This window comes from Leptopilina heterotoma, unplaced genomic scaffold (genome assembly GCF_015476425.1).
Source record: "Leptopilina heterotoma isolate Lh14 unplaced genomic scaffold, ASM1547642v1 Lhet_123, whole genome shotgun sequence".
NCBI classification, from domain to species: Eukaryota; Metazoa; Arthropoda; class Insecta; order Hymenoptera; family Figitidae; genus Leptopilina; species Leptopilina heterotoma.
The window spans coordinates 1975664-1988110 of NW_025110842.1; the positions used below are offsets into that span (position 1 = coordinate 1975664).

Genomic DNA, 12447 nt, shown 5'->3' on the forward strand with positions numbered 1-12447 from the left:
TTTTTATTCAATTCAATTTTTTTATGAATTCTTCGAAAGATTTCAATTATTTTCAATATAATTTTAATAAAATCTCTGAAAAGAATTAAATAATTAAGTTAATAATTAAGAATTCAATTATTATAAAAATTCTAAAAAATAATTGTCGCAATAATTGAATTATTTTCATAAAAATAATAAAATTTTTCCCGACAATTCAATTATTTTTAATACAATTTTAATGACATTGATTTGATGGAAATTTGAAAGAATTCAATTATTTAAAAATTTGTTGATAAAATTCTTCATAACAATTCAATTTTCAAAAAAAATATTAAATTATTCTATAAAAAATTTACTTCTACAATTTTCAATATTCACGAAGAAATTTTTAGAAACTTAAAAAATAATTGAATTTGAAAGGAATTTTTAAAGATTATTAAAAATAATTATGAATTTCAAAGATATCATAAATAATGAAATTCTTCGGAGAAATTTAATTATTTTTAATGAAATTTCTCAAAAGAATTCAATTACTTTCAAATTTTTTTTTAAAATTCCTAGAAAGGATTCAATTATTTTTAGAAATAATAAAATTCTTAGCAAGTATTTCCAACTTTTTCCACAAACAATAAATTTTTTCTCAGGAATTCAATTATTTGTAAATATTTCATTTAAGTTCTCTATAGAATTTCAATTATTTAAAAAAACTTTAATAATGTTCTTCTAAATAATTCAATTATCTATATTAATAAAATATAATAAAACTTATTTACAGTAAGTCAAAATTGTTTAATTTTTAATTCATATTTAATTTAAATATTTTGATAAATTATCAAATTCGTCGTTAGAATTCAATTATTTTCAAGTTTTTAATAAAATGCTTCGCAAAAATTCAATTTTTTAGAAGAAAATTTTTAAAGTTCATTAAAAAAATCAAGTTTTGAAAAATTTTTGAAAATTATAAAAATTATTTTTGAATTCAAATAGAAATTTTTTGTAATTATTAAAAAAAAATTAAATTTTATGTAAATGAATATTTTAAAAAGCTTTTGAAATATTTAAAGAATTATAAATTTTGTTAAATATTTTAAAAATAATTGAATTTTTTTTCAATAAAGTTTTTTAAAATTATTAGAAACAAATGAATTTTGAAAGAAATTTTTTAATATTATTATTACAATATTATTATAATTGAATTCTGTATAAAATTTTTTAAAAATAATTGAATTTTTGATGAAATTCTAAATAATTATTTAAGATAATTGAATTATCTAAGATAATTTTAAAAATAGAATAAAATTCTCCTCGCAAGAATTCAATTATATTTTTAAATAAAAAAAATTGCAAAAAATAAAAAATAAAATAATTTCTAAATTTTTCTCACATACTATTATTCAATTTTTGAATACTTTATTTAATGGTTTTTATTTTATTATTTTACTTTTTATTTTAGTCATTTTTAAAAATATTTTCTGTATTTGTCTTTTTTCTATTTATTATTTTACTGTTTTCTGCTTTTTTTTCTTACTAACTTTTTATATTTTCTTCATTTTTCATATTTTCTATTCTTTATTTTATTTTTTTATACTTTCTTATACTTTTTATTTTACTTTTTTTATACTTTTATTTCCTTTTTTTTCTATTTCTATTCTTTTTTTTCTACATTTTCCTTATTTTCCATTTTTTATTTTATTATTTTCCTGCTTTTTATTTAACTGTTTTTTTAAATATTTTCTTTATTTCTCTTATTTTCTGTTTATTATTTTATTTTTTTCTGCATTTTATTGCACTATTTTTTTTTTAAATTCCTTTTGTAAACAAAAAAATAAAAATCGATTTTGAATGAAAGTTGATTTTGTTGAAGAGAAGAAAATAATTTGTTGCATTGCCTCTTTTTTTTTTCTTGTTAGAACTCACGTGAAACAGGAAATGGATTTAAATGAGGGACCGAGTCAACAGCATGTGTGCACTGTTTGTGGCGAATGGTTCGAGGAGGCATTGGCACTGTTGGCGCACGCCGAACTTCATGCACGCTCGCACAATCGCCGCTGTCTATTGTGCGGCGAACGTTGTCGCGACGATGCCGATGTTGCCGAACACGTTAGGCAAAATCACGCGGACGATGCCCCACCAAATACCTGCAATCTCTGCGGGAAAACATGCAAGGACAAGAGGAGTCTTTTGAAGCACGCTTGGATTCATAATTCGGACAAAAATTGCAATTGCACCAAGTGCGGTAAACGCTTTCACAGCAAGGCTCGATTACGACGGTGAGAATTATTCTCTTATTTTCCTTTCTTTTTTCAAAAGATTCTTTATTTTATAATTTTTATATTGTTTCTACTTCTGTTTATTTTCTATTTTTTATATTGTCTCCATTTTTATTTATTAAAATAAAATATATAATGATATTATGATTTTTCGACATTTTTTTGTTTACTATTTTAAAAAAAATGCGACTGTTTCTTGACTATTTAAAAAGAAACCCGAGAGTTTTGACCTTTCTTTCGACTATTTTAAAAAAAAAAGTGCAACTTTCTCTACTTATTTTAAAAAATTGTGACTTTTTCGACTTTTCTTTTAAATATTGCAAAAAAAAATTGTCGAATAAAATTTAAAAAATTAACAAAAATACATAATTGAATTATAGAAGAAAATTTCAATAATTATTATTGAAAATAATTGAATTTCATAAAAAAAATTTTTTAAATTAATAAAAATAATTTAATTATAGAAGAAAAATTCTAATAATTATGAAAAATTATTAAATTCTCGAAAAAATTCTTAAAAATAATTAAATTTTCAAAGTCATTTAAAAACACATTATTAAACACAATTGAATTCTAAAAGATATTTTTAAAAATTAGTAAAAAATAATTTAATTGTAGAAGAAAAAATTCTAATAATTATTAAAAATAATTGAATTCTCGAAAAAATTCTTAAAAATAATTCAATTTTCAAAGAAATTTAAAACAAATTATTTAACACAATTGAAATCTGAGAGTATTGAGACTTTTTTAAAATTAATAAAACTAATTGAATTTTAGAAGAATTTTTTAATAATTTTTTTTAAATAATCCAACTTTTGAAGAAAATTTAAAAATTTCGAAAAAATAATTGCATTCTCGAAAAATTTTTTAGAAATTCAATAGAATTTCAATAGAAATTTATAAAAATTAATTAATAAAAATAATTGAATTATAGAATAAATTTTAGATAATTTAAAAATATAATTGAATTTTTGAAGAAAATGTTGAAAATTTTTTAAATAATTCAATTCTATAAGAAATTTATAGAAATTAATAAAAATAATTGAATTATAGACTGAAATTGGTAAAAATAATTCAATTCCCAAAGAAATTTTTCTAAATTATAAAAATTATCCAATTTTCAATGAAATTTATCAAAATTAATAAAAATAATTGAATTGTAAAAGAAAATTTTACTAATTATTAAAAATAATTAAATTGTTAAAAAAATTTTTTTTTAATTAATAAAATTAATTGGATTATAAAACAATTTTTTTTAATAATTTTTAAAAATAATTGAATTTTCGATGAAAATTTAAAAATTTTGAAAAAATTATTGCATTCTCGAATAAATTTTTTTTAGAAATTAATAAAAAAATTGAATAATAGAAACAAATTTTTAATAATCATAAAAAATAATTAAAATCTCGAAGAAATTTTTTAAAATTCTTAAAAAATAATGTAATTTGCAAGGAAATTTTTAATAATTTAAAAACATAATTGAATTTTTGAAGGAAATTAAAAAATTTTGAAAAAAAGTAAATAAAGTTTTGAGTAAATAATTTAATTTTTGAAGAAAATTAAAAAAATTTTTTTAAAATAATTGAATTCTCGTATAAATTTAAAAAAATTAAAAAATATAATTGATTTTTTGAAGAAATTTTAAAAAAATGTGAAAAAATATTTAAATTTGCAAGGAAATTTTTAATAATTTAAAAACATAATTAAATTTTTGAAGAAAATTAAAAAATTTTGAAGAAATAATTGAATTTTTGAAAAAAATTAAAAAATTTTGAAAAAAGTAAATGAATTTTTGAAGAAAATTAAAAAATTTTGAAAAAATAATTGAATTTTTGAAGAAAATTAAAAAATTTTGAAAAAATAATTGAATTTTTGATAAAAATTAAAAAATTTTGAAAAAATAATTGAATTTTTGAAGAAAATTAAAAAATTTTGAAAAAATAATTGAATTTTTGATAAAAATTAAAAAATTTTGAAAAAATAATTGAATTTTTGAAGAAAATTAAAAAATTTGGAAAAAATAATTGAATTTTTGAAGAAAATTAAAAAATTTTGAAAAAAGTAAATGAATTTTTGAAGAAAATTCAAAAATTTTGAAAAAATAATTGAATTCTCGAATAAATTTTTAAATTTCTTTTAGTATAAATTGCAACTTATTTTGATTTTTATTAGTGCGAGAAAACTATAGACAAATCTTTCATAAAATTATTTTCGAAATTTTTCTAATTAAATTTTCGAAATATAAGGTAAGAAAATTAAAAAGATTTTAAAAATAAATGAAATTTTGTAAAATTTAATTGAAATTAATTTATTTATATCAAGTATTTTATTAAAATTTTTTGAAAATAAACTTTTGAAGAATTTTAATTGCAAATTTTGCGAATATAATTGATTTCACAAAATTTTTTAATGAAAAATCTTGAAGCGTGTAAATTTATAAAAATGAAAATTAACTTCTAAAAAATTATATTAAAATATTTTTTGAAAAAACTAATTTTTAAGAATTTTTTCATTAATAATTTTTTTTGGAAAACTTATACATTAATGAACTTTAAGAAAACATGAACAGTTACAATTATTGTGAAAAAAAATTGAATTGTGTATTTAAATAATTGAATTCTCGAAGAACTTTAGAAAAATTATTAACAATAATTGATTTAGACATGAAGATTAGTTAAAATAATTGTAGAAAATAATTGAATTTTGGAAGTAAGTTGCATGGTTTTAAAATGATCAAATTTCAGGAGATTGTAAAATTGAAATATTATAAATTTTATTTTCCGTGGAAGAAGGGTAAATATTTATTATGTCTCTATTTTTATACTGTTTATAATTTTATATTTTTATGTTGTTTCTATTTTTAAATTGTTTCTATTTTTGTTTATCTATATTTTTTATTTTTATGTTGTTTCTATTTTTAAATTGTTTCTATTTTTGTTTATCTATATTTTTTATTTTTATATTGTCTCTATTTTTATACCGTTTATATTTTATGTTTCTAATTTCTGTAAATTTATATTTTTTATATTGTCTCTACTTTTCTACATTTATATTTTTTTTTATATTTTATCTACTTTTGTTTTTGTTGATGAACAATTTGAGAAAAAAGGTTTTGTTGTTGTTTTTTTTTTTAACGAAAAAAAGGAAAAAGCTATTGTTTGTATTTTTGAAATATTGTTTAATGAATAATTGGAAAGGAATTAATAAAAGAAAAATTGATTTTTTCAGACACATGCTGTCGCATCGCAATAAAAATGTGGCGTGCGACGAGTGCGGCGAGGAATTCGCCGATGGCAGAACGCTGATGAGCCATCGACATTCGCATAATAAGGAACTCGGCGGACGATCGTTTCCATGTCGTGAATGTGGAAAAACCTTTGGCAGCCGAAGCTCGCAACAAATTCACATTCGTATTCACACTGGTGAACGTCCATATTCGTGTCGCTTCTGCTGGAAAGCATTTGCCGACGGTGGAACATTGCGTAAACACGAGCGCATTCACACTGGAGAGAAACCCTATGGCTGCACTATTTGTCCCCGTGCTTTCAATCAGAGAGTGAGAATTCATAATATTTATTATATTTCGTAAAAATTAATTATTCAAAACAATGTATAAAAAATTCTTGCGAGGAATTCAATTATTTACGGATAAATAATTTTTCGAAAGAATTCAATTATTAAAGATAAATAACAAAATTATTCCCGAAAATTCAATTATTTTCACGGATTTTAATAAAATTCTTTGGAAAATTCAATTATTTTCGTATAAATAACAATATATTCATCACAAGAATTCAATTATTTTTGAATATTTTAATAAAATCCTTGACAAGAATTCAATTATTTTTCTAAATATTGAAATTGTTTGATGAATAATTAAATTTTGTTGCAAGAATTTAATTTATTAGCAGGATAAGAAAGAAGTAAATATTTTTAATGAAAATTAGGAAAAAGTGAGGAAAATAAAAAATATGGAATGGAATTTTCGTCAGTTTTGTGAAAATTCAATTATTTTCATAAATAAATAATAAAATTTTGACAGGAATTCAATTAGTTTAAAATTCAATTTTCTTAACATTTTTTTCTCAAAAATATCCAACTATTTTTAAAAATCTTATCAAAATTTTTCAAAAAAAAAAACTAATAGTTTATGAAATTTTGATTTAATTCTTTATAAGAATCAATAAATTGAACTATAAATAAAACTTCTTTTAAAAAGAAAAAGTTAAAAAAAAAAATTAAAAAGAAAAGAAAAACTATTAAAAATAAATTAATTTTATTCCAGATTTCAGATAAATTCTTTAAAATATTTAAATTCTCTGCGAGTTTTTTTTAAATTATCGAAAATATTTAAGTTTTTGAAGATATTGTGAAAAGTTATTAAAAATATATTAATTTTCGATGCAAAGTTTATTTCAATTTTTCTCAACTCAATTTTTAAAAATTTTGAAGAACTATCAAAAACAATTAAATTAATGTAAATTTTCTTTAAATTATGGAAATAATTTAATTTTTAGAGTTATTCTTAAAAATATAGTTAAATTTTTAAAGAAAATTTGAAAAATTTAATTGAATTTTTAATGAAAATTTAAAAAATTATTAAAAATAATTTAATTTACGGTAAAAATTTTCTTTCCCCTATTCAATTATTTTCTTTATTTAATTTTTTTCTTTATTCAATTCTTTAAAATTTTGATGAACCATAAAAAATAATTTAATTGAAGTACCTAAATTTTTTTAAATTATGAAAATTATTGAATATTTAGAGAATTTTTGAAGAAATTTTTTTATAATTTTAAAAAAATTTGAATTTTTGAAGAATTTTTTTTATAATTTTAAAAATATTTGAATTTTTGAAGAAAATTTTTAAAAAATTTCAAAATAATTGAATTTTTATTGAAACTTCTTAATAATAATTAAAAATAATTGAATTCATGGTGAAAATTTTCTTTCCCGTATTCAATTATTTTCTTTATTTTTTTAAAGGATTACAAAACTAGGATTAAAATTAATTGAATTTTTTCAAAATTATGGAAAATAATTGAATTTTTAGAAACATTTTTGAAAATAATTGAATTTTTAAACCATTTTAAAAATTTTTTTTAAATAGTTGAATTGTCAGAGAAACTTTGAAAAAATAATAAAAATAATTGAATTTTTAGTTTTTACAGAAATTTTCTTAAAAATAATTGAATTCTTTTAGTAAATAAATTATTTTTATAAATCATTATAAATAATTGAAATTTTAAAGGAAATTTGAAAACATATTAAAAATAATTGAATTCTTAATGGAAATTTTCTTCCCTCTATTCAAATAATTTCTCAATAAACAGTTTTTCTATTTTCACTCTTTCAAAATTTTTGAAAATTATTAAAGTATAATTTAATTTTGGAAGAAATTTTTATAATTTTAAAACATGATTGAACTTTTAAAGAAATTTTTTATAATTTTAAAATATAATTGAATTTTTAAAAAAAATTTTTATAATTTTAAAACATAATTGAATTTTTGAAGAAAATGTTAAAAATAATTTTAAATTGAATTCTCGATGGAAAATTTCCTCCCTCTATTCAATTAATTTCTCAATAAAAAGTTTTCCTACTTTCACTCTTTGAAGATTTTTGAAAATTATTAAAAATAATTGAATTCTTGAAGAGAATTAAAAAAAAATTAATTGAAATTTTAAAAGAAAATTAAAAATTTTTATAATAATTGAATTTTTGAAGAAATTTTTTACAATTTTAAAACATAATTGAATTTTTTAAAAAAAATTTTAATAATTTTAAAAACATAATTGAATTTTTGAAGAGATTTTTTATAATTTTAAAATATAATTGATTTTTTGATGAAATTTTTTATAAATTTAAAATATAATTGAATTTTTGAAGAAATTTTATATAATTTTGAAAAATAATTGAATTTTCGAAGGAATTTTTATAATTTTAAAATATAATTGTATCTTCAAAGAAATTTTTTATAATTTAAAAATGTAATTAAATTTTTAAAGAAATTTTATATAATTTTAAAAAATAATTGAATTTTCGAAGAAATTTTTATAATTTTAAAACATAATTGAATTTTTGATGAAAATGTTAAACTAATTTTTAAAATAAGTGAATTGTTGATGGAAATTTTTAGAAATTAATAAAAATAATCGAATTATAGAATAGAATTTGTGAAAATAATTGATTTGAAATGAATTTTGTAAAAGTAAATTGAATTGAAATGAATTTTTTTGTGAATCTTTTGATTTTTTTTTATTGTTGATTTAATTTTATTATTACTTTTATTTTCCAATTTCAATGTCTTTTTTTTTATTGTAATTTCATTATTACTTTTAATTTATTATTTTCAACGTCTTTTCTTTATTTTTATGTTATCATTACTCTTAATTTATAATTTTTAATGTCACTTTATTGTAATTTTATTTTTTTATAATTTTTATAATTTATTTTTTTCAATGTTTAATTTTCTTTCTTTTAATTTCTTTATCGCTCAAAAATTAAAACTGAAAAAATGGAGGACAAACTTTGCTTGGGGCATTTATTTCACTATTTTCAAACATTGTTTGTTTTATTTTAATAATAAGGAAAGAAAAATTCTTTATTTTAACTGTATGAAATTTTTTTCCTCCAGGTCGTTCTTCGTGAGCACGTGAGAGCCCATCATTCCGGACCGGATCCAAAATGCCACGGCAGTATGACACCATATTTATGTAAAGTTTGCGGCGAAACCTACGCAACATCAGACGAGATAGTCGTTCACATAATTCAGCATTGCGACGAGAATACCGCATTGAGACGACAACCACAATCAGGTCCAAGAAAATATAAACGTCGACGCAAAGTCAAAAGTCATGACACTTCAGTGTCGTCGCGTGTCTCCGAAAGTTACGATCTCATTGACGGTCAATCCGATTCCGACGACAATGCCAAACGAAAAGTTACTCGAAAGACAAAAAATCAGCAATTGCAACAACTTCAGCAGCAGCAACAACAGCAGCAGCAACAACAACAACAGCAGCAGCAGCAACAACAACAAAATCGTTCGTCGGATGAAAATTATCAAAATGTTCTGAAAACATTCGAGAGTTCAATGCAGAATATAAACGTTGTGTCGAAGATGACGACAACGCCGACAAAGGGAACGAAGGTGGCGAAGAAAAAAATAAAGCGCGAGGAGAAGAAAATTGAGACGCCACTGAATGCAACGTTGGGACGTTCGAAAATGATTCACACGCAGAAGACGCGTGTGCCAGTGGAAATTGGCACCGAGGGCGTGAAAAAGGGACAGAAGACAAAGACAATGATAACGAGAACGCCAAAGTTGATAAGCGAGGCGCAGCAGCATAAACTCGGGATTTTCCCCGGTGGCGAGCGGAATCGACCGCGAACAAAAAATGTCAGCTATCACGTCGAGACGAAGCAGCTAACGCCCGCGACATTCCCACTTGACAAGGAGAAGGAGAACGAGCTGATGGACAAAAGTGTCTCATCGCCTGAAATTCCGCCCGACGATGACGACGACGAGGAAGAAGAAGAAGAAGAGGAAAATTCCCTAGTCAACGTGAAACTAGAACCGGGTTTGAGAAATAATCACAATCACGAGGCGAAGAAACGACCAGTGGCGAAAAGGGGGAGAAAACCGAAAGGAATTGTCATTAAGCAAGAGCCGAGGGAGGAAGTGATTGAGGAGGAGAGAATCGAGCAGGAAATTGTCGATGGAAATGCGATGGAGGTGGCATTCGAGGCGAATGTCGTCGCTACGGAGGAATCGATTCTTCCTGATTTGGATAAGGAGAATAATATGGAGACGATTGAGGAGACGACGACGACGACAGTGACGACGACAACGGCGACGGCGGGGGTGATAAATGCGACGGAGGAAAGTGAAGCAGAAGAGGAGGAGGCGACGGAAGAAGAGGGAGAAGCGGTGACAGGAACAGGAGGAACAAGAAGAAATTTGATAAAGGAGAATGTGAAGATAAATGTTAAAGTTGAATCGACACCGCAAAGTGTTGTGGCGGCGCATAATTTAATTGCGCCCAGTGACGAGACTGCGGAGACAATTATTCCGGATTCATTGGAGAGTCTTGAGCATACGTGCGAAATGTGCTCGGCAGTGTTTCCAAGTCATGCCGAATTACTCGTTCATGTGCCGATACATATTTGACTTCAGAGAAGAGATGGGAACGTCGCTGATAATCAGAATTGAGCAGTAAATTCACTTTATTTTACTCTTAGATATTTTTTTTCTCTATTCTAATTTTCTTCTTTGAGATTTTTACGTTTCATTTGATTTCTTTCACTATTATAAATTACTCTGTTCGAATTTTATTTTCATATCAATTTTTCTACATTCAATTTTTTTTTTCTCTATTCAAATTCAATTTTTTCGGTTCTATTTCTTTCTCTATTTGAATTCAATTTTTTTTCTCTATTTAATTCAATATTTTCTATTTGAATTCAATTACTTTCGCTATTCGAATTCAATTTTTTCTATTCAATTTCTTTATCTATTCTAATTCAATTTTTTTCTCTATTTGATTTCAATTTTTTCTATTCAATTTCTTTATCTATGCGAATTCAATTTTTTTCTCTATTCAAATTAAATTTCATTCTCTATTTGAATTTAACTTTTTTCTCTATTTAAATTCAATTTTTTCTATTCAATTACTTTCTCTAGTCAAATTCAATGTTTTCTATTCAATTTCTTTCTATATTCGAATTCAATTTTTTTCTCTATTCCAATTCAATTCCTTTCTCTATTTGATTTAATTATTTTTCTTTATTTGAATTCAATTTATTTCTCTATTCGAATTGAATTTTTTTCTCTATTCGATTTCAATTTTTTCTGTTCAATTTCCTTCTCTATTCGAATTCAATTTTTTTCTCTATTCAAATTCAATTTCATTCTCTATTTGAATTTAATTTTTTTCTCTATTCAAATTCAATTTCATTCTCTATTTGAATTTAATTTTTTTCTCTATTCAAATGATTCAAATTCAATTTTTTCTATTCAATTTCTTTCTGTATTCGAATTCAATTTTTTTCTCTATTCCAATTCAATTCCTTTCTTTATTTGAATTCCATTTATTTCTCTATTCGATTTTAATTTCTTTCTCTATTCGAATTCAATTTGTTTCCCTATTTGAATTTAATTTCTTTCTCTATTCGAATTCAATTTTTTTTCTCTATTGGAATTCAATTTTTTTCTATTTTTAATTAGTTCAGTAAATACTTAATTATTATTTTTTATAATTACAAAAAATCTTAATAATTGAATATCTTAAAATTTAATAATTGAATTGAATAATAATCTAATAATTAAAAATCCTAAAATAATTGAATTTTTTTAAAAAGTAAAATCTTTGCAAAAATTCAATTATTTTCTCAAAATTTCACGAAAAAATTCATTTTTTTCTAAAACTTTGGAATAAATTTTATTTATTTTTTTTTATATTTACAAAAATTTTAATTAATCCTTCGAAATAATACAATTATTTTTCGAAATAGTAAAAATCTTCGCAAAAATGAAATTTTCAGTAAGTTTTGTGGAATTGAAAATTTTTTTCAGGAATTCAATTTTTTTCTTAATTTGTTGTATAATTTTTCAAAAGAATTCTATTATTTTCTAAAATTGAACCTAATGAATTATTCGAAACAATACAATTATTTTTTTAAAAAGTAAAATCTTTGCAAAAATTCAATTTATTTTGAGTAAATTTCGTAAAATTGAAAATTTTAAAGAAAGAATTAAATTTTTTTTTAATTAATTTTTGTAAAATTCTTCAAAAAAAAAAAAAATTCAATTATTTCTTAAAAATTTTAAAAACCCTTCGAAAAAATTCAATTATTTTTTTAAGAAATTGTAAAATTTTTTGGAAAAATTAAATTTTTATTAAATTTTGTGAAATTAAAAATTTTTTTCAGGAATTCAATTGTTTTCTTAATTTTTTGTAAAATTACACGAAAGAATTCAATTATTTTCTTAAAATTTTAATAAACAATTTGATAAAATTCAATTATTTTATTAAAAAGTAAAATCTTTGCAAAAATTCAATTATTTTCAAAAAATTTCGTGTAATTGAAAATTTTAAAGAAAGAATTCTGCCTTTTTCTTAATTCGTTGTAAAATTTTCCAAAAGAATTCAATTATTTTCTTAAAATTTTAATAAATCCTTTGAAAAAATTA

The 12447-nt window shown here is 21.1% G+C and overlaps 1 protein-coding gene across 3 annotated transcripts in view; it reads left to right on the forward strand.

Moving 5' to 3' along the window:
- LOC122511860 (zinc finger protein 91-like) overlaps nucleotides 1–12447 on the forward strand; it is a 28168-nt gene that overhangs the window by 14357 nt on the left and 1364 nt on the right. For all 3 annotated transcript variants that reach the window (XM_043627386.1, XM_043627404.1, XM_043627395.1), the window contains exons 5-7: nucleotides 1893–2252; nucleotides 5481–5808; nucleotides 8890–10470. In XM_043627386.1, coding sequence (XP_043483321.1) covers nucleotides 1893–2252; nucleotides 5481–5808; nucleotides 8890–10425 — 2224 coding nt within the window. In that variant the 3' untranslated portion in view covers nucleotides 10426–10470. The remainder of the gene's footprint in view (nucleotides 1–1892; nucleotides 2253–5480; nucleotides 5809–8889; nucleotides 10471–12447) is intronic.